At 41.1% G+C, this 22,946-nt stretch overlaps 1 protein-coding gene across 1 annotated transcript in view; it reads left to right on the top strand.

Moving 5' to 3' along the window:
• Apolpp (retinoid- and fatty-acid binding glycoprotein apolipophorin) overlaps positions 1 to 17,016 on the top strand; it is a 43,657-nt gene extending 26,641 nt beyond the window's left edge. Inside the window, exons 6-26 of the mRNA XM_076787839.1 lie at positions 466 to 969; positions 1,525 to 1,711; positions 2,379 to 2,595; positions 3,777 to 4,069; positions 4,317 to 4,514; positions 5,034 to 5,260; positions 5,795 to 6,287; positions 6,567 to 6,751; positions 7,050 to 7,270; positions 7,531 to 8,104; positions 8,656 to 8,897; positions 9,191 to 9,434; positions 9,955 to 10,191; positions 10,707 to 10,840; positions 11,628 to 11,785; positions 12,297 to 12,480; positions 12,601 to 12,742; positions 14,056 to 14,271; positions 14,896 to 15,144; positions 16,084 to 16,289; positions 16,746 to 17,016. Of these exons, the coding sequence (XP_076643954.1) occupies positions 466 to 969; positions 1,525 to 1,711; positions 2,379 to 2,595; positions 3,777 to 4,069; positions 4,317 to 4,514; positions 5,034 to 5,260; positions 5,795 to 6,287; positions 6,567 to 6,751; positions 7,050 to 7,270; positions 7,531 to 8,104; positions 8,656 to 8,897; positions 9,191 to 9,434; positions 9,955 to 10,191; positions 10,707 to 10,840; positions 11,628 to 11,785; positions 12,297 to 12,480; positions 12,601 to 12,742; positions 14,056 to 14,271; positions 14,896 to 15,144; positions 16,084 to 16,289; positions 16,746 to 16,773 (5,139 nt within the window). The 3' untranslated portion in view covers positions 16,774 to 17,016. The remainder of the gene's footprint in view (positions 1 to 465; positions 970 to 1,524; positions 1,712 to 2,378; positions 2,596 to 3,776; positions 4,070 to 4,316; positions 4,515 to 5,033; positions 5,261 to 5,794; positions 6,288 to 6,566; positions 6,752 to 7,049; positions 7,271 to 7,530; positions 8,105 to 8,655; positions 8,898 to 9,190; positions 9,435 to 9,954; positions 10,192 to 10,706; positions 10,841 to 11,627; positions 11,786 to 12,296; positions 12,481 to 12,600; positions 12,743 to 14,055; positions 14,272 to 14,895; positions 15,145 to 16,083; positions 16,290 to 16,745) is intronic.
• Positions 17,017 to 22,946: the final 5,930 nt, after the last annotated feature.

Here is a 22,946-nt window from a genome sequence, read left to right as displayed (position 1 = left end):
TATGGGAAAGAGGTGTGCATGATAGTTGGGAAAAATGTATCCCCACTATGACACTTATCCCTATTAGCGTGCTTCCGCATTTCAATAAGCAGTAAAAATTAATTTTTACAAATAAACAGAGACGCTATTTTGTCTAATTCAATTGAACTATTAATGTTATAAGGGAAAATATCGTATTTTTTAACTATTTGAAGTGCAGTGATTTCTCTATATATGTCGCCAAGGCCTGGATGATAACCGTCGCGGAATTATCCCCACTGCGAACCTCGAGAGGCTTCGGACATCGAGTAGTGTAAACATAACACGACTCGGACAGGTCTCCTGGACGATATACGACGCTGGCAAGACCCGTGTTGTTGACATATATCGAGAATTCACTGTATATTAAGCATTCTTCCAGGGGGGGGTGTAAGACCCTACTGTACGTTCAACATTCGAACATTCTAACGTTCTCTTTGCTTGTAGGACAAGGTTGAATACGATCTGGGAGATCAAATTGACAAACCTGTGAAGTACAACGAGGTTTTCGAACTAAAGTCGCCATTCGAGAAGCTGAAAGACGTCAAGGTGGAGATAAACACCGCCACGTTGAATGCGTACCTGGGAGACCGGCGTTTCGAAACTTCGACGCTGGTCAAATTGACGCACAACTCGGACAACAAGATCGTGGCGCAGTCAGAGTTCAAGTCGGAGAAGGACGATCTCACTGGCAAATTGGAGGGCAAGGATAAACTGAGCGTGAACATTGCCCAGCATTCGCCGTTGAATCTGGAGGGAAGCTTCAAGTACGTACCCACCGAGGAGAAGAAGACTGCCGATGTGGAACTGAAGTTCGAACACGCCGACAAGAAGGTCACGTTTACTTCTAACAACGTGTACAAACCTGACGTGGCCACTGTCAGTGTCAACGTCAAGAGCGCCCTGCCCATCGAGAAGTTCAGAAACGTTGACTTGCAACTCGATTACACGGTAGGTGGAGCCATCGAAATCTACATGAAAGTAGACTCTACAATGTTGGGCATACACCGAAGGACAGTGTCGCCACTTGTCTCCCACTCTACCCTTCCCCTGGTACGACTATCACGTGACTAATCCGGCACTGGCAGAGAGAGGGTAACTGTATTCCCCTCAACTCGAGTCAATTCCCTTGATCCGGCGACACTGCTGATGGTACACGTGTGCACGGAATCGTGTATCCGCGAATTAAGTGTCCACGTTGACTCCTTGTACTACTATTTGTGGTTATATGCAGTGATTCAATGGGGGTATGCCTACGTTTTCCCCAAAGACTATAATATCGACTACAACAAAAGAATTTCAAGGAAATTATTAACATACATATTTATTAGACTTTGTTCAGAATCTTCATCACTCACTCGATACTGTAGGGCAAGGGGTTACAAATTTTTGTTCGCGAACAGACGGAAGGATTAAAACAAACGAGGGAATAAGAGAATTGAAAATTCTGGGAAAAAAACAAATTTTCTCCGAAATTCAATGGAACGTTTTCCTGTCGTCTTTCAGAGGAACAAACCAGAAAACAAGCTACTCACGGACATCGTGGTGAACGCTGACGGCGCCAAGTATACACTGAACAGCGAGATCCAGTCGAAGGTGGGGCTGAATCTGTTCAGTGTGGTGACCTCTTGCCCGCAAGGCAAATCCGAATTGCTTTCGAAATACCAGAAACTTGGACCGAACGAGTACAAAGGTAATCTAGCAGAGAACTCGGCGATTTTGCCGGGACGAGTACTCTACTGCAATATACGTATATGAACTTGCAAGGGTCAAAATCTTGACAAATTGACGCTTCAATATTGCAATGAGCAGTTTAAAAGTGGTCACTTGTGTTTCCTAAAAGTCCAATCTACGTCTGTCCAGAGCCCAAATTGCGAATTTATACCTCATCGTCGAGTAATTTGTAATATTCGTCAGAAAACTCGCTTTCTGAAGCAAGTATGACGTCACAAGATGGCTGCCGCTGAGAGATTCTCTTAATTTCGAAAGATTTAGTGTTGGTATCGAAAAAAGGCTCCGGACAGACGCAGCAAAAACATGTACAAACAAGGTGGTATGCATTTTTAATTGATTAGTTACTTATTTAAGACGTAAAATGTCTAGAAAAATAGGCACGGCGTAACATAGCGTGACAGTCAAGGCCAAATGCCTGCCGGCCCCCTTAGGAGGGCTTAGCTGTGTGTGCAGTAGCTTTGGTACCCCGAAGTCAAACTCTTGCATTACAGCATTTCCGAAGAAGAAAATTTCAAATTTAGTCATTCTTGTCTTTTCGCATACGTGTTGTCAGTGGATCGTTGAGACTCTCCCGATTGAAACGGTCTAGTTCTGAGCCGCCTAAAGCCGATTTCTTATTCGCGCAGGTGAATTGAACATCCGCACACCGAAAGGGTTCGTCGTCACGGACGTTCACCTCGTCTTGGACAGCGTCGACGAGTTTGTGATCAACGCAAACTTCGACAGTGACAAGACCAAGTACCGGAAAGTCCACGCTGAAATCGCCAACAAGCCGAACGCGAAGACTGGAAAGAGGATCATCATCACTGTCACCAGCGACGGACAGAACATCGTGACCGGAAGGTATGATAACGCATTGTTTCGATCGAATCAGGAAAGAGTAGTCTAATTTACAGCTGCAGCTGGGCTCAACTAGCTTGTATCTTGACGAAGAAAAGTATTGAGTTGCAACGAAAGTTCGTAGCGTTTTGAGATTAAAGTTCAAAGATAAAATTAAGATATTTATTCATATGTTTATTCAATAAGTAATCCCAAAAATGTCAAAAAACAATAGAAGAACTGAATGGAAAATATGTTATTCGATAAATTTATGAATAAATATCTTAATTTTATCTTTGAATTTTAATTTAAAAAATGAATGTTTTATATTTCTTCTTTTTATTTTTATCATAAATGCATAAACATCCGCAGTCTAGTTAGCAGTTGTATTAATTGACTATTAGTTGTAAATTATATCGTCGAATTCATATGGTTCATTGCTATAGTTCGAGTGATTTTTAAAACGTTGTTGACGGTAAAATTGTACATAAATGTTTTCGACAATACTTTGCCCCTCTATCTTTGTCATCTTCTGCAAAACTTTGGTGTGTTCAACAAATTAGAAAATCGCTTACCGTTGATTTTACGATTTCTTGGTCATGTAGAGATGCATTTATTCATTATTTTATCATAATTGCTTCTAGAAAATGTTACAGTTTGTTTTTTAATCATTGCATTGGACGATCTGCGTGTCAGGCACCAGCATCTCGCAAATGATGGAACAAAAATGCTCTCGAGAGTAGAATAGCAGAATGATTTTTAATTCTTTGTAAATCTACACAGTCAATAGCATGTAACTTGCAAAATTTACGTCGCATGCAAAACTCGTTTGTAATTATGAGTACTGCTCCAAGAGCAGCGGCATTCCAACTTCAATTTAAAAAAAAAGTTCTCTTTCTTAAAAAGAAAAGTTTATATCTATCAAAAGTTGAGCGACTTTGTCCCAAAAATAACCAACGTGGGGCGTGACTTCCCACTGCGGGGCGTGGTTTCCCACCGTAGGGCGTGGCTTCGCGCGGCCGAGTGGCCCGTGGGGAGGAACGATGGCATCTATGAGTCGCAGATGGCCCCGAGTTGCTCGTGCCTGTTCGCGCGTTGAAACTAAAAGATCAGCGAGCTCACCATCAACTCGTGAAACCGTTATCTTGCGATGGTCTAAAACCGTTCCGGTATATTCGGGAACTAAGACTGCACTGTCTATCCAGCACGAGTTACAAGAAACGCGACGAAGAAGGAAAGATCGTGATCGAGGGCAACGGGAACCTGAAAGTCGGCGACAGCACCAAAAGCTCGTCGTTCAAGTATACTCGGCAACAGCTGACGAACGAGAAGGACGGAGAAGTGGGCGTGGCCGTGATTTTGAACGCAAACTTCGGCCCTTCGGCCATCGTCGGCGAACTGAAGCTTTCCGACAAGGAATTCCACGTGTTCAACAGCTACTGCGAACAAACCAAGGACTGTGCTCACTTCAAACTGCTGTCCGCATTGGACGCGCAACGTGAGTTGTCAAAAAATAATTCACTTTCCCAACCGCCAACCGAATGGCACGCCAATTGCATTGTAACGATAGACTATTGCATACTTTCCATCTGGGTTAACGGAACCCAAATATAAGATTAGAAGCTTAAGGTAGATGGTAACGCCATTGTAAACTACAAGTTCGAATTAACCTCAAGCGTCTCTTCGTTTTACTTACGTAGTTTGCTTGTACGACTGTTTTTCCTTATTCTTTGATGCCTTGTTAGCGGAGGAATCGAGCCTGAAGCATCTGCTAACGGTGGAAGTTGACTTGAAGAAGTTCAACGTGCCGGCCGAGTTTGGGCTGAAGACCAACACACATTACAAGTATCCTCAATTAGACCACTCCTCGAATCTGTACCTGCACACGACGAAGGACAAGTCCGAGTACACGTACCAGCTCTATATTCATCCTAAAGAGTCAGGTAACTAACCAGAAACAATTAATGCCCCGATATATGCGAAGTCCACAATATCTCTGAAGAAATCTACAAATTTATAAAAATCCAATAACAAAACTTTTGCGCTCTTAACCGTTCCTTTATGGAACTTTCATTGGCATACTTGCGACATTTTTCTGATTAATAAGAGTCCAAAAATGACATAATTCGGAGCATATTTGCTCAAATACACGGTTTAATAGAACCTCGATTATCCGAACAGTCCATTATCCTCATATAAATAGTTCAACTTGAAGAACCATTGCACAGATCGGTAAAGATTTAATCTACCACTGTCTCGAGATAATTGTCCTATTGTCCGAACACTCACTCTCTGTTGACTAGTTGGGATAATCGAGTAAATATGATCCAAATTGTGTCATGTTTAGTATCGGATCTTCGATCAGAGAAATGCCGCAAATATCTCGGTAAAAGTGTCACACATCGTACTTCGATTTCTCCCTGTCGACAGTCACACTATACCATTATTGTTCTCGTTCGCAGCTTCCATTCTGACCCTGCCCACGCGCGAGGTGGCATTGATCCTGATACACGACTTGCCGAAGACCAAGCAAACCGGCGCATACAATCTGGACCTATCTCTGTACCTGGACAAAAAGAATAAGCCATCCGATAAGACCAGTCTGACTGCCAACGGAGACATAAACATCGACAAGACCACCCTGTCCCTCGTCGGAGACGTGAAATTCTCCTATCCAACGCAATCCAAGGTACAGTCTCATCGATTTACACCGACGCTCGAGACGCTACTCCCACTCCGTCTCGCATTGTAATAGGGGTACTAGCTCGAGCACTGGCAGCTCGCGAGCAGTCACCCCCACTCCGATTCGCACGAGTGCTGTAGTGGGGGTAGCAGCTCGAGCATTGGAAGCTAGCGAGCAGTCACCCCCTCTCCGATTCGCACAAGTGCTATAGTGGGGGTAGCAGCTGGAGCATCGGCAGCTCTTGAGCAGTCACCCCCACTCCGACTCGCACAAGCACTGTAGTGGGGGTAGCAGCTCGCGAGGAGTCACCCCCACTCCCATTTGCACGAGTACTGTAGTGGGGGTAGCAGCTTTTGAGCAGTCAATTCAGTGTCGCCAGATTAAGACTTGTCTCCCCCTCTGGGAAGCAAGCGTTTAAGGGGCCCCAACCTTGCACTGTCATAAACAGTTCCTTCTTCCCTTACAAATGTGGCAACTAGTGTTTCCACTATTTTGTGTTGCAATTCTTCGAAGTTCGAACGCTTCTCTTTCGTTTTGAAGGACCTCTCGGTGAAGGGAAGGCTGCACTTTGGCAACGAGAAGTTGTTGGACGCCACCCTGGACCTGGACATCTTCGAGAAGAAGTCCCAGAAGATCGTGATCGCGGCGAACGTGCAGCGTCACCAAGTGCCGGACGGCTACAAAATCACCAGCAACGTCGACGTGAACAGCCGCGGTCAGCAGCTGAAGTTGAACGAGAAGTCGACGCTGGTCCTCACAACCAGCAATATTGAGCTGGGCACATCGTTCTCTTACAACGACATCCACCAGAAGACGAAGACCCTGGAAGCCCTCTTCTCCGCGGATAAAAGTCACGTTCTTCTGCTGGTCTCGTTGCCCGACAAGGTATTGATCAAGGACGAATGGAAGTTCCAGATCTCGAAGGATTCGCAGAGTCTGAACGGGGAGCTGACCCTCCTCGGACAGCCAACCGAGGTGCTGAAGATCGAGGGCAAGGGTCTGAGCAGCTTCGAGCTCGTCAGATTCCGCAAGGGTGAGTCAACTTTCTTACGTCCTTCTTCAACCTTGGAGAAATTGATTTTTCTTTGTTTGCAATTTTCTCAATGTTGTTGACTGCCGTGGCGGTCACCGGTGACCGCTATTGTCTTGCTTAAGAACGATTGTCATAATTAGACTACGGATAACTTAACGGTAATTTAATATCTAAATATTAAAAATAAATTACCTAATACGGTAATTTAACACTGTAGAAACGTTAGGAGAATTTTAAAATACTGTTACATTATTTTCAATGTTTCTTTTTTGTTTCCAGACAATCCGAACAATAAATTGACAGTCAACGGCCAGGTGGTGCTCGGCCAGTTAGCCGAAATTCATGCAGATTCGTACAAAGATGGCGCTAAGAAGAAACTCTTCGGCATTTTGGTCCATCTCGACGAGAAACAGTTCTTGAAACCCGACATTACTTACGACAAAGCGAACGTGGTTGAAGCTTTCGTAAGTGGCGTTCAAAATTATTATTATTATTAATATATCAACATTAGCGACTCGATATATGCGAAAACTTCGGGACCAAAAAATCGCTGGTACGGTGTACAGATACTGTACAATTGCGGGGATAAATTTGTTACAAACATCGTGCGCATCTTTTTCACAATATATCGAGGCATTACTGTGCTAATCTTTCCATTACTTAGATTCTTAAACGATTTGCTTGTGGCTCTAGACATTCGTTCTCGAATGATGATTTTTTGTAATATTAGGTGGTGTTAAACGTTGCTTTTGAATGTTGCAGGAAGAAGCCAAGAATAACAGGCTCGAGCTCCTTAAGAAAGCGAAACAGACTCAGGAGGACGTGGTGAAAGCGTTTAAACTTGAAATCGAGGACTTCTGGAAGCATTTGGACAAAGCGCAGCCGAGCTTGAAGCCGCTCGTGGACTACTACCAAAACGAATTGAACAAATTGAAGCAGGAGATCAACGCTGACGAAACCGTCAAAGAGATCCAAGCTACTTTGTAAGCACGTATTACATCTTTTTCTTTAATAATTGTGTTCGACCGATTTCTCCTGCAGGGTGGCCCAAGAGTCGTTAGTCTAATTAAAAAAAGACCTACTAAAAAGGTCACGGCCTATGCGGCCCTGTCGGGCCTATTTTCTAAAAAGTCACATTTTTTCCTTTATGGGGAATTTTGAACGGTCTAGCGATTTCTGGCACGCTACATCATTTCTGATGCTAGTCAGTGAATCTCACGAGTAACTTTCCTGTTTCTCAAAGCAACAAATACTTCGGCGGAATCGTTGCTGCCATCGCGGAAATCCTGAAAGACGTCGCGGAGATCGCGCAGAAATTGCAGAAGCAGTTTACAGAGGTGCTGTCCAGCTTGAAGGAGGCCGGCAACTCGATCTATCCGAAACTGAAGGAATCCTACGAGAGGATATTCAAGAAGTACTTAGAAATCGTCGACGCGATCGCCTCGCTGGTGAACACCCAACTGAACTTACTCCTGGATTTGATCAATTCACACAAAAAGGAGTTGCACGATCTATTGAGCCTGGTCTCCAGCATGGCGCAGGACTTCTCGAAGGCCCTGTCCAAAATCTTGGAACAGATCAAACACGACGTCGAACAATTCAGCTCCCAGCTGGCCAGTCAGGTGAAGGCCTTGCCGGTTTACGAGACCGTCAAGGAGAAATTAAAGGAGCTGCAGAACTACAAGGTGCCCGACGTCATTCTGGGACCTCTCGAGGAATTATGCACCGTGGCGAAGAACATTTTGCCGACTCAGGAGCTCCAACAGCTCGCGCAGATATTCTGCAAGTACCTCTCCAAGATCATCAAACACGAAAAGGTGCGTTCATAAAAGATCATCGAGACGCGTGGCGAAGAATAGAAATACAGTAGTGCTCGCTTAAATTTGCAAAGTAACGTTGCAGTAACACTCCGAAAGGACGTCATGAGCGTAAAAAAATAAACGCGCAAAAAAGAATATTTCAAATTCAGTAATTTTTGTCTTACCTTTTCAAATGTGGTACCGCGGGATTGCTGAGATTCTCCCGATTAAAACGAGTCCAAACACGACGTGAATCGGTCTACTTTTATAGACTTCATACGTAGCAATCATGCGTATAGCCGTAATTATGTTATTTACAAAACTAGTCCGATTCACGTCGTGTTTGGGCTCGTTTTAAACAGAAAAATCTCAACAACACACTGGTAATACGTTTGGTAAGGTAAGACAAAAATGACTGAATCTGAAATTTTCTTTATTGAATCTTTTTTTAAGTTAGGATCCAGTCATTTCATTATTCTACTGAGATCTTTTTGTCGGGATATTTTATAAATATTTTCGGTTTGCTATTGGAGCAATTTTGTTCTTATCATTATTATCTCTGTTTCCAGATCAATCCTTCGGACGCACTGAAGGAAATCGCCACGCAAGCGGAAGTCGCGATCCGCTCGATCCTCGCTCCCCTGAAGGAACTCGGTGCAGATAACACATTAAGCTCCCTCAAACTCCAATCACCGATTGATTGGAGCCTTCTGTTTACCATCCCCGGTACTCCTACCCTCCAGCATTCCCTTATAAATTTGGTGCGCAACAAAGAGCTGCCGTCGCTCTCGGAGCTGTACCACACTTACAGGTAAGAACATGTTTCACCATTCTGTGAATGAACCATTCAGGTGGCAAACTCTTATCAATAGAAATACAAAATATCTGTAATTATCTTTTCACTTTATGTACATTTATGAGGGTAGTTTCATCCCCCAAAATTCATGGGAAGGTATTCAAGTAATTCAAGTATTAATGGGAAAAAAATAAACATTAGAAAGAAAGAAATTGAAGAGTGAAATTTCGCGACAGACATAAACGACCCAGGTTGCTCACAGAGGGTTGAGAAAGAAAAGAGAAATGAAAATCTTCATCTCGTTGCAGACCAACTCTCCACCTGAGCGACATCATTCCGCCATTCAGCAAATCGGGTGTGATCACCGACGGAGGACACATCTTCACATTCGACGGTCGTCACCTGACTTTGCCTGGCAGCTGCTCGTACATCCTTACTCAGGACATCAAGGACGGCAATTTCTCGGTGGTAGCTAGCTTGAACAAGGGGGCACTGAACAGCATCACCATCACAGCTCCTGAAGAAAGCATCACCATCAAGTCTAATGGAAACGTGAGTATCTTTCCTTCTGAACCACTTAAATCAGAGTGTTTCATTCGATTGGATTTTGTTATAAAAAGAAAGCCCAATGAATTTAATCAACCTCTTGCCATATAGCATCGAGTGAGATTTGTAAGGATGATTTCAAACAAAATCAGTGGCGCTTAGTGTTTAACGTAAAATTGATCGACAATGGCGACCTCTTCGCGGCTAACTGCTGAACTTCGAGGTGGAGACAAAGATGGCTTCCCCACGATCAGCTGATTCGTACAAAAATGACCGAAATATGTCCATAGCTGTATAAATTGTACCAAAACGACCATATTCATGTTTTAAACTAATTGGAAATCTAACTAATCAGAATTCGTTGAGTTCGAAATTGAGTAAGAAAATAAAATAATTAGGCTGTGTACGTTGGTACATGATGGAAAGTTAAAAATAATCGACGCCCGAAATAAATCCATCTGAGACATCGTGTTAAGGGGTCAACTAAAATTCGAAAAATGTTGAGTCGCTACTATTATATTCGCAGATCCTGGTGAACAATAAACGAGCCGATTACCCAGCGAACACCGAGAACCTGCACGCCTACCTGGTCCTACCATTCGCGGATGTCAAGTCCAATTATGGTGTACACGTTTCTTGCACGCGCAAGGCTCCCCTGGTCTGCGCCGTTCGTGTTTCCGGGTTCTATCACGGCAAACTACGCGGTCTGTTCGGTGACGGCAACAACGAGCCCTACGACGACTTCACCTTGCCCTCCGGAAAGGTACGTAAGAAACGGCCGAGTCACGAATTACGTTCCACGCTTTTCCAAGCGTGGCACGGTGTTCCTGGAAACCGGGAAATTCGAAGCTCACGTGCGAACCACGAAGCGTTGTATCTCCCGATCTTCCAAGGGGCAATGTTCTGTTCGGTTCCTTGCGCTAATTGGCCCCTAGGGTCCGCACAGGGGCTTTCGTGGGATTGATTGTCAGAGGGATAAACAGATTAAGGGGTTACATACGCCCGGCGAGCTAGAGTTATATTCGAGAATCCGTCTCGGCGAGGAAATTATATTTTGTCGAGTAATTGTTATTGCCACTCGAGAATGGACGGTTACTATCGGCAGACCACGTCGGGAAATTTCCGAGATGTGGTTTACGTGCTAGAAATATGTTTGTAAATTTTTCCTGACTTGGAGCAAATTTAAATTAAAAATATATAAAATCTGCAGTCTATATATATATTTTTTTGTTTTCTGTACGATTATTATGATGAAATGTATTGTAAACTTTTTATCAGATCTCCGAAAGTGGAAGCGAATTTGGAAACGCATACAAACTGAAGGGAGACTGTCCAGCTGCAACTGCGGTCAATCACAAAGATCGTGCATCAATCTGTACGGATTACTTCATTGGCCAAAACTCTCCCCTCAAGTAAGTTATTGAAAAATTATTATAAAGTTACTAAATTGTTGCACAAACTTTTTCTTTGAGATCCAGAGTCTGATAATTAGAAACAGCAGAAAGATTAAAAGAATTGAAGTCTGTCGACATGTTACAGTCTCTACTCGATAAATGCCGCAAATATCTAGCCTATAATTGTCCCAGAACTATCCCCACTACCGCTGGGTGTACCCCGTGAAAGACCTCTAGAACTTCGCTGTCCTATTCAGCAGTGGATCGAAGAATAGTATCTTCTAGCCGATAATTGTCCCTGGCCAGACCCATGTTTTGGACAATTATCGAGTAGACACTGTACTTCCAACCCACCAAAATTGTTAGAGAAAGGAAGAATTACCTAGACGGTTTTTGTTTCCTGCAAGTGATGCCGACAATTTTTATATTGCATACAAAATTAAAATTTTTAATTTTTAAATTAATTAAAATTTCTTTTTTTATGAAAATTTGTAGTCTGGTTATAAAGATTAGCCGTGCGACGGCTAAAGAAAATTAAGACTGTACAATTTCAATACATTTGTCTCATAGACCCAATCTGTACACGGGGTTAAACAATCTTTAAAAAATTCACGGAATACATAAAATATAAAATCGCTTTCATCTAATGTTCGATAAAAATGTGTGCTGTTGGAGTGAACCCTCATTTTTCGTGGTATTGGATCCATTAAATCTTTCAAAAAAAAAGGGAAGTCCCAGGGAAACTAGTTACGAATGGGGATGAAGGGTCGAGCTTCCGTTAACGGCGAGAAAAATGTGATTACAGGTCCTGCTTCAAGTACGTCAACCCAAGTCAATATCGCGAGGCCTGCGACCACGCAGTAGCCGCTGACCCATCGAACGGAGCTTGCTTGATCGCCGCGGCTTATCACTATAGCTGTTACGCGGCTGGCATTTTAACCACCAATATCCCGCCATCTTGCAGTAAGTTTTCTCCTCTTCTCCAACCTCTAAGGGTCACTCGAAACGAGAACGGACAGAATTTTACCAGAATACTCGCGGACCATCATCGAATAAATTGACTAAAAAAAAGTTTACGATATCAACTATGTAATGCTCTATTCAATAGATTGAATCGAAAAAATAAAATAGACTTTCCTGAACAACTATTTTAAAACAGCTAAGTAAAAGAAATACGTTCTACAACGCGACACGTAAACGAAACAAATGCAGAATGATGGTATCCACTGCAGAATTTATGCTAAAAAGGAGCTTACAGTATCAACTACGCTATCACAGTATCACAGATATTAATTCAATAGATTAGTGTGGGAAAAATAAAATAGAATTTACTTAAGATAGCTAAGTAAAAGAAATACGTTCTGCAACGCGACACGTAAACGAAACAAACGCCAGGTCCCGTCTCTGGTCCATACGTGATAGATTGATGTTATTTATTATTTTATAATAATAACGTTTCTTCCTTCGATTTCAGCAAGCTGCAAAGTTGGTGCTGGGACAGTCGGCATCGGTGACACATTCAGCGTGAAGATCCCTAAGAAGCAAGCCGACATTGTCATCGTGGTTGAACAATTGGCACCGAACGAGAAGGTCTTCAAGGAGTTGGTCACGCCATTGATATCTCAGCTCAGAGATGAACTGAAGTCCCAAGGAATAACGTAAGTGACATTTCTTTTAATGTTTATTTACACATTGTGTAAGAAAATTATTGCCTACCTGTCAAATAATTCTATAATTATTTCGACCTCTGATTGTAAATTCAATCGAAACGTTAACAGGGACGTGCACGTCGGATTGATTGGATTCGCTGACAAACTAGAATGGCCGCAACATTACACGGTTAATGGAGACACCAACATCAACGGCGACGCAGTGAAGAACATCAAATTCTTCGAGAAAAAACCAACGATCACTCTCGAGGTAATTTTTCATGTGAAAATTACTATGGCTTTTGATCAAAGTATGGTATTTTTAACGTTTCTTCATTTACTTCTTCCGGCTTGTTTCTCCGCCATTTTATTGGGCCACTCGGACGGCCATTTTGTCGACGTCTTTCGTTCTTTTCTAGTCACACATCGATATTCAGTATACGAAGCATATTTATGCTTTCATGGTAATATCATTTCATAGCTTTTATAGACGTGACAATAATTTAATTTGTTTTTGAATTGAATTTCCAAAGTTCTTAATTATTCACTTATAAAAGTAATCAATGTCCGATTAGCATTCTGGTAACGCGTTGTTAGATCACCATGTGATTATGCGATTCCATTAAAGGCAGCGAGAGTTAAATCTCGTCCTGTCACGATGTTTTTCTCCTCTCCTCTAGCATGATTCATAATTTTCCAAACACATCACCCTCCTTTTTCAGGCCACGCAAAACAGTTCTGATGTCAGGTGAAAAAGCAGATAATAGTTGAGTCACGGTTCATTATCGTCAAACACGATTAATATCTGTCTAGCTCTGTTGACCGATTACGTTCGTCTAATCGCCGTTTTTATGCACTAAACACCAGCTTCACAGCTTCTCTTAGGATATCATTTTTTTGGAGTTTATTTTAAGAAAATTTTCCTCTGTTATTCTGAAACTGTGAGTCTTAAAAGGTCGTGTGTACATTTTTAGTCATGCAAAAAGCTCGCGTCTTTTCATCTACGTCGACCTCTCTGTATGAACGTTAACAAAAAATTTCTTTTGACCAAGTTGGTCTCGGCTAAAGAAATTAACTTGAAAATAGTGGGTGATTAAAGAAATGGTACGGAAATTTCGTAGAAAAATGATAGTGCTTTAATCTCTTAATTAATATTTCAGCCAAATCCTTCTCTCTTTAATAATGTCAATCTTTGTCGCAAATAGGTAAAATTAGCATAATCTACTTATTGCTTTCGCTAATATTATGATTAGACACGTTCTCAAAATGAGTCACTCGTTGCGAGTTTACAAGTAAGAAATTCATGTAAAAAGTCCACGTAAAAAACCATTCGATCACCAGAATCGATTTCCCACGTCGCTACAAAATGTTGCAGATTCGTAAGCCGAACGCGAACGAAAAAACTTCATTAATTATGCCAATTGGCATGGAAATGGCGCGTAAAATAGACGCGAGCGTCGACAAACATGACGGAGTCATCACGTGTCCGAGTTTCAGGAAACTTTTCAGCTTCGATTTAAACGGCACTGTATTAATTAGATTTCTTATTGCTTCTGTCTCACGAAAGAAAACGATCGTTTCCAGGAAGCGACAAAGGCAGCGACGGACAAGAAACCATCGTCGGACAAAATCTTGCTTCCTCTCAAGTACCTGAAGCAGAAATTGGACGTTGAATTGGGCACCTTGAAGCTGACCGATGCCTACAAAGAAGCTATTGACTATCCATTTAGACCTGGCGCAGCTAAAGTTGTCATCGGCGTTCATGCGACTGTCTGCGAGAAGAGTTCTATTCCTATTTCCGTAAGCATGATTTCCAATTAATTAAATGGTAGAACAATTTTCTCAATTGTGCTGATGGTCCTGAATCTTTTCGATAGTATTCTTCTTTCCATTTGTTGTCAAAGTACAGAATTATATTCAATTGTGAAGCACGGCGGAGGCCGGGTCTACTTTGACCCAGGCTTCGGTCGTCTTCTGTTTTCCATTTATTATCAAAATACAGAATTATACTCAATTCCGACACACGGCGGAGGCCGGGTCTACTTTGACCCAGGCTTCGGTCGTCTTCTGTTTTCCATTTATTATCAAAATACAGAATTATACTCAATTCCGACACACGGCGGAGGCCGGGTCTACTTTGACCCAGGCTTCGGTCGTCTTCTGTTTTCCATTTATTATCAAAATACAGAATTATACTCAATTCCGACACACGGCGGAGGCCGGGTCTACTTTGACCCAGGCTTCGGTCGTCTTCTGTTTTCCATTTATTATCAAAATACAGAATTATACTCAATTCCGACGCACGGCGGTGGCCGGGTCAGTTTTGACCCAGGGTATCGTCAGCTTCCCACGCGTTAATAAAACGAAGATAAATGAATGTGCGTCCCAGTCGATGCTGAAGGGAATCCTCTTTTCTGCTTTCAGCTCCAACAAGTAAGACTGTTAGTGGGACAGAAAACTTACCGGAATCTCGGACTCACTTATTACCACATATCCTACCCGAACGAGCTCCTGGTGTCGGGTAAACCGCAAAAGAATATCGTCGGTTACGACAAACACAGCGTGTACACGTTCGCTGACAGCGACGCGCAGAGGCCACTCACCGGACGCGCCGACCTCAAGAACAATCTCGTCGTCCCGACCACTGACGTCTGCGCTGACTTCGCAGTTTCCGTAAGTGTACAACAAGCGGTCCTCACCTATCGACAATACCGATCAAGAAACGGTAGCCGTGCACTTCGGACAGAGATCTTTGCCACCCAGTACAATGATAAAACCGAACACCTTGTTCTTCTAGATCGACCTCGCAAAAGCGCCTTTCCGTGTTGCGAGATATACACTCGCGGCGGAAAGTATGTTGACACCTTTTCAAGCGGAATAACTTTTTTAAAATTGGTCCAAATGACTTGAATCTTTCTTAGATGTTAGACCAACTAGTTTGCTAGAGAATCAGTAAACAAACATTTTTTTAGATTGCAGTTGGTTGGAATGATAAAAAAATGAAAAAATTATGATTTTTCAACTTTTTTATCTGAGCCTATAACGATAATTTAAAAAATGCGTTTTGTAGATTTCGATAACTCATATGCATACTGAAAATTTCATTGAAATCGGTCAACGTTGCAATGAGCTACAAACGTTTCAAGACATTTTTGTCTCTGACTGGACATACAGAGTCGCCAGATTAACACTTATCTCCCACTCTACCTTTCCCCTTCTACCGACGCTAGTCCCCCACCCTTCCCCGGTCACGTGTCGCGCTTCCTCTCGTGTCACAATGTCACGTGACCAATCCGGTACCGACAGAGAGAGAGACGGTAACCTTTTTCCCCACAATTCGATCCAATTCCCCTGATCTGGCGCCGCTATGCACGTAGTACAGGTCCACGGAGACCCAGTCACCGGCAACCACCATCCGTCACGCGAGGATTAAAATCTGGCGCAGTAAATGAAGCGTAATTTGTTGGTTTAAAGTCTAAAGAACTATTTCTGTGCATGGGTGTTAAACTCTGGTTTGTTTTGCCACATCACTCGATAATGTTTTATTCTGTGGCTGGTGAGCTCGACGAGATATGCATGCACAATCGAAAGGAATAATCGAATCTGTTGCAGTCGGGAGGAGCATTGTTCAGTTTGGACAACTTCGTGGACGCCAAACCGAACCAGAAGAAGCAATTTATCCAAGTGGCCGCTAAGAGGGTCACCGATGGCATTGCTAATTTAGAACTCGAGGAGGATTGCTTGTGCGATTACCAGTTCGGAATCGTTGGGCGTGCTAAGTGCAAAATTGTCGGTCGCAAGGAAAGCAGCCTGACGAAGTAAGAATTCCACTTATTACTGCTGATCTTCGTGCAAAATGAACATTTTCCGAGTCAATTACGAAGCACATAAGACGAATGAAAATTTACGTTTCCGTTTAACAATCTTAACAGGTCTTTGAATTCTTCTGACGTCTTCACAACGTTTTATTTCACCTATTAATTTTCATTATAAACGCATAAAATATTCAATCTGTCAATCACACTTTACAATACATGGAACACCATTAGAATTTCATTTTTATTTTCAAGAAAATAATTTACGACTTCGTAGGGTCTAGTGCACAATATGTGCTTGGATTTGACCATACAAAACAGTAGAATTTATTAGAAAAATTATTTGAAGAATTATTTTTGCACCAACCTAAAACGGATGTGGTTTCCATTTACTTCTTCAAAATGGAGAGAGCCTCCACTATCGTGAGAGGTAATCGAAAAATGTGTTTTCTGTTGCAGAGGCACCAAAGCGGGAACAAAGGGTTAAAGGGAATCATCGCATCGAACTACCACTATTATTCTACCACTACTATTAATTAATGTATTTGTTACTTGATTGTAATGCGTCAGGCGTTATTTTAATACTTGTAAGCGGCCAGATTTTCCGAGTCCCCGAGCGATTGAGGCGGGCTCGTGTTCAGGGAACAAGCGAGGACTGAGAAACAAAAATACTATGAAGTCTTTTCTGTACATCGAACTTCCTCAGCCGAAATAAAAAGAAAATATTTAACCGCGTTCTCTTTCTCTTTCCCGTCTTGTCACCATTCACTGTCCCACCACCTCCTATCAATCATAATAACAAAACGCGCCGCGTGAACAATAGTGTTCAGTTTTGAATGAATTTTTCATGAAACTATTACCACCCTATTTGTGACATTTTCCTGATCAAAACGAGTCCAAACGCGGTGCAATTCGGATCACATGTACTTGTTTAATCGGCGATACAGTAGAACCTCGATTATCTGAACCGATGATATCTGAATTCATCTTAAAGCGATTCATACCCTACAGGATTCATTGTACAAATCACTAAAGGTTTAATCTACTAGATAACTGTTCTATTGGGCACTCAATGTTCGGATAATCGAGGTTCCACTATATCGTGGATTAAACGGGTAAATATGATCCAAATTCTATCGTGTCTGGGCTCGTTTTACTCAGAAAAATATCGGGAATATGTTGGTAAGAGTTTCATAAATAAATAATTACAAGAAGCAATACAGAATAGTTAAAAGCAAGACAATTTTTTCGATGGATTAGCATTGTGCCGATATAATTCGGTATCGTGTTGCACTTCTCGGCGATAGAGCTTCTGTGCCTCTCGAAGAAGACACCCGGAAGTAGTGGGGATAAATTTGTCACAAATATCGCGCACATCTCTTTCCCGTATGTCGAAGCATTACTGTACTTCTGCCACACCGGAAAAACCACGGACACGTTGTTCGCGTATTACGGGACGTCGATTCGATTTACGGCGGACGATTTGTACGGCTTACTTTTATTAAATCAAGATACCGATGCTGCACGACCACCAGCTTAATCTGAACTCGATACCGACTTCCGCACCGTTTAAGCACGTCGATACGCATCGCTATACCGCACGCCCCCGCTATAGACTATACTTCTGCGAAAATATACAAGCATTGTTCTTGCACGTGCTGCCGAGAGATCCATTTGTTTCTTGCAATTTTAGCCGCCATCGACGTCCTTTCTCCTCGGCCAGATGCAGAGATATGTCTTTCCCGCTGAAAAATCGTCCGTTGTCTAATGACCGCGATAAATACCAACGCGAAGCTGACTATGAAACACGCCTTTTATTTTTAGTTATGTTTTCCGCGGGGGAATACAGCGGGTGATGGAATTTACACCGCCACGGTACCGAAATGTGTACTTCAGCCACGCGATGAATAATTTTGTGTATAGCACTGCTAAATGTGCATTTGCAATTTGCAAACATAAATGCCTCGCACGAAAGTGATAAAACTTGTGCATTTATGGCACAAGTGGGTAGGTGCAATTTAAAACAGTGAAAAGATTGAAATTTAACGGCTAGCTTTAAGGGACACTAAATATGCCTATTTTACATTACTTTATAAGTATAACGAAAATGTATCCATCCAAATTTTTAGCCATTACTTTTACAATATTTACCCAAAGAAATAAATTTGTTGAATAATTTCTCATTCGTGCATCTTCACAATTTCGATAATTGAGAATTAAGAATTAGCCCCTGTGCCTTGCAATTATTGGAGAACATTTTTATTTTGTACAATCATTTAAAATTGACTGATATATCATTTAGAAATTGACTGAATTGAATTTTTTCGAAAATTTATCTACAAAAGACAGTTTTCCCGGGCAACCGATCGGTTCTTTGGTTTGAACCTTTTTAACACCCCGTATAAATGCGTCCACTTTCTTGCGGGAGCATTGCAAGTGACCTGTTACGCAATACCGATATGCGGCATTAGGTGCAAGTTGCCAAACGTGTTTTTCGCCGCTGAAATGTGGTCTTAATTAATGGATTTAGGTTGGACGCTTTTAAAAAAAATATCTTTTATTAGTATCACCGGAAAGCCAGGACTATCCGAACCTAATCGTCAGGGCCGATCAGTACTGGTTTGCACCTTTGGCAGACCTCTCTGCTGTGTACCGGTCACGTTTTGCATAGTTATTGCACGTTTGCATTTCGAATTGCTAGTGCACGTCGTGTCAGTGACCAGGACAGGTGTGTCACGCCTCGGCGTAGGAAGAACAGTACACAGTGTTTGGAACAATAAAAACCAACAACTGATGAGTAAGTAGTGCATTTATGAGTATTTTGTAAATGTACTGGCTGATGGAAGAAGGGTCTGAAATTTATTCAGCGAGAAAAGTTGAAATGTTTAATTTGCATAAGTTTCTTCCTATGTGAAACCATTCTTTTGCTTTTTATTAGTGTACTGTGTGTTGTCGTATTTAACAACTAGCACTGTTTTATCTCATAGAAATTTTGGGGTCCCATAATCTTCATTGAAATGAGTAAAAATGTTTGATATAGGTTTCTTTTTATATAACTATTTACATTTATCATTGTTCTGTGTCTTGAGAAATAAACAAAATACATATATAAGCTTTGTTTTATCTCGTAGAAATTTCAAGAACATTTTCAACATAAAAAATTATCTAAATGCAAGCCTAACGTGCAGCATTATTTTAGCTTACAGTGATAAATTTTCTATAATTGCTTTTTATACATTTCAATGCATTTATAGATGCCTTCGGTGATTTATTCTTAATGTAGACATAGTTTTATAGGGAGAATATAAATGTGACTACTACGGGTCGAACAGACTATGAAATTTAAATTATAATGGAAATATTAGAATAGAAAATCCAATAAATTTTCTCATGAATAGAAAATGCACAGGAATCGGAAGAAATGTTTGAAAATATGAGTCGATCTATGACTCTGCCGTATGAAAAAGAATGTCTACAAAAAAAAAAGAAATTCTATCTAGTATACCAAAATAAAAGTATAAATTATTATAAAATATGACAGTTACTGATATTTTGAATGGTAAACGGACTTTTGGGGCACTCTGTATTAAATAAATTGAAACATTGAAAAAACAAGCTCTAATATTTGTCTACTGTTACATTTTTCTTTTTTTTTTTTTTTTTGTAAAAAAGACAGTGTCCATTTATTGGTTTTCATAAAAAAAGAGAAAACACAGACTGCGGACTTCATGCATTTATAACAAAAATGATAAGGTGCCATTTAAAACAGTGAAAACATTAAAAGAATTTAAAAAATATCAAATACTATTTTCAACCTACTAAACACATTAGGAAAGAAAATAAATTTACATAAAACATATGTCACACATTTCGCAAATACGTATAATAAATAATCAATTTCTATTTCATTCCAGTTTGTCCCTAAAATAAAATGAATTTCTGTTTCACTCCAGCCTGTCGCACTTGCGACACAAAATTTTCTGTTTCCCATAAATATTGTGAAACGTGTAACTTGTAAAAATATGTCTTCTAATCACGTCGATATCCATCACTATAAATACCCAAAAGAAGTCTGGATCGGTCTGCAGCCGAGCAATGGCCCGAAATAGTGTAGAAAACGAAAAAGAGTTAATCAGCGTGCGCTAATCAATCTAAGTCGACGACAACGGGATCCCAGGGATGAATAATTGCTCGCTCAGGGTCGGGAAAGCATGGTTGCTCGCGTTTCAACGAAATTCGCCCGGCGAAACGACGTGTCGTTTATCATTGATTTTATCTGCTAAACGTAACCCCTTTTTTTACTGAGGAATATACAATTACCGTCACGCCTTTGGTGCTGCTTGGTTCGTTCTTCGAGCACCGTTTGTTATCTCCTTCTTCCTCGCAAAGGAGACCGTTCGCTTTCCCCTTATTTAGCTCCTCTCTCGCAGTAATCGAGGACTACGGTAGTGCTCGCTTAAAGTTGCTAAATCGCTTACCCTTACATTTACACGCTCCATCCCCACGCTTCCCCCACCACCTAGTGCCTCGAGCTGGGTGGGTCCTGAGTAGATAAGGAAACAGAATAGGAATACTACTACAAGAATACAATATATACTAGAAGGTAACTAAACGGCAATAATACAATAAAAAAAATTTCGTCATTTTTGCCCCACCTTACCAAATGTATTACCAATGAATTATTGAGATTTTTCTGATTGAAACGAGTCTAAACACGACATGAATCGGATTAGTTTTGTAAGTAGCATAATTAAGGATACGCGCATGATTACTATATATGCAGTCTGTAAAAGTAGACCGATTCACGTCGTGTTTGGGCTCGTTTTACTCGGGAGAATCTCAACAATCCAGTGGTGCCACATTCGAAAAGGTAAGACAAAAATTACTGAATTTGAAATTTTCTTTTTTGCGCGTTTACTTTTTTCTACTCTCTCGGCATCCTTTTGGCATGTGTTTATCTCGCTTTCGATCACTATATCTACCCCCTTACTTCGTGGAGCTGTGTTCCAGTCGATTCCTAGAATAGAAACTCTGTCCTGTAAAGAAAGAATTTGACTTCCGGATGCCACAGTTTGCAAATTCGACCGGCCACTGGTGTACCTTCACGATCAAGGCTCGATTGGTCGGACAAGGCGTGGTTCGACGATTCTTTTTTAACCGCATTTGCTCACGTGATCGAAGTGTTTTTTTTAAGCATCTCCCCATCGCGATGACGTTAATGCTACGCTAACGTTACGTCGGTCGCGTTAGTGAAGTTTGCATGCACACCGTTTACGCTTGCCAACGCGGTGTATCTGCGGCTCGAATCGAAATTCCTTGCCAGGTTAATGAAGGAGGTTCATCTGATAGCGGGACGCTTATTTTTAAAATGTTTGCCTTCATTATCTCGCAGCTATTCTATCGCTTGCAGCGACGACGATTTCGGACATTTACAAAATATTTGTTTACAAAAGCTTTACCGAAGTGGATTACACGAAGAAATGGTGAAACGAAGTTTCCAGACCAATTGCAATTTTCTCAAAATTTTTTCCAGGTCTTTTAACTTCTCAAAAATGCCCTTTGGTATAATATTTATATAACCAATGAAATAAATGAATTGAATAGTTTCTCATGAATACATTTTTACTAGCATAAAAAAGTTGTCTTTTGCGAACCTTCGTGCAAAAAAATTTTTGGTAGAGCGAACGTGTCTTGATATTTTCACTTGCTATGTCACGCAACAATGTCTTCGATGAAAACGAATGATGAAATTATAGGTAATTGTAAAATGTGAAATCTGCGAGCTCAGGAGTATTGAATCGTGAACAGAAAGCATCAGATTGAAATTTTATCGACGTGAAGAGTTCGTCCACAATGCACGATAAGGCGTATCAGTGAAAATAAGAATTAAATTTGAGAATTGGAGCGTAGCCGCTCTGAGAAATTCAATGCAAGAAACCTTACATTCTGTCGGCTAGGGTAAATTCAATTATTTTCATTTCTTCATTGCATTTTTGCTCAACTGTACCGACCTTTTCATCGAAACTCGTGTATCAAAAAATTAATTCATTATTGGCATTATTACTTACTCCTCATACGGTCCAGGGGAATGAAAATTCGCCCATTTTACGTTTCAGATAGTGTAAAATTTGTTGCTCGTCCATTTTTGAGTTGCAATTAGACGTATTTGTTTAAAATGCGAATAAATGAAACAAAATTGGTGGAATAAAATTAGGAAACAAAAATGGATGAAAATTATACAACTATTTTTTAAATACATATCTAAACATTTGACGAAACTTGTAAATGCAATTTAGTTTTCCCTCGTGAGGGTATCGGTGCAAAATTAATTTCAAAAGCGTTAACTACACGAAAAGCAAGATAAAAATCATCGATTAGTAAAATAAAAATTGTGCAATATACAAGTTCAGTTGAGTTGACTTCCCTCGTTAAAAGTTTAAATGCCTGCAACAATTAAAGGCAATATCCACGAATGGCGCAATCGCAAAAACTTCGCACCAGTTACTACAGAGAATTAGGATGCTTGGTGGGAGCTTCTAGACGAAGCAATTGAAACACTTGGCTACTATTGTCTGCATAATCTGAGGCAGACGGATCTACTTGACTACTCTACTTGACTGACCTACTTGGCTGATGCGAAACTACTTAACCCCTCGGCGA

Source organism: Halictus rubicundus, chromosome 5 (assembly GCF_050948215.1).
Source record: "Halictus rubicundus isolate RS-2024b chromosome 5, iyHalRubi1_principal, whole genome shotgun sequence".
NCBI lineage: Eukaryota > Metazoa > Arthropoda > Insecta > Hymenoptera > Halictidae > Halictus > Halictus rubicundus.
The sequence above is the reverse complement of the archived record's forward strand: the minus strand, read 5'-3'. Positions and strand labels throughout refer to the sequence as shown.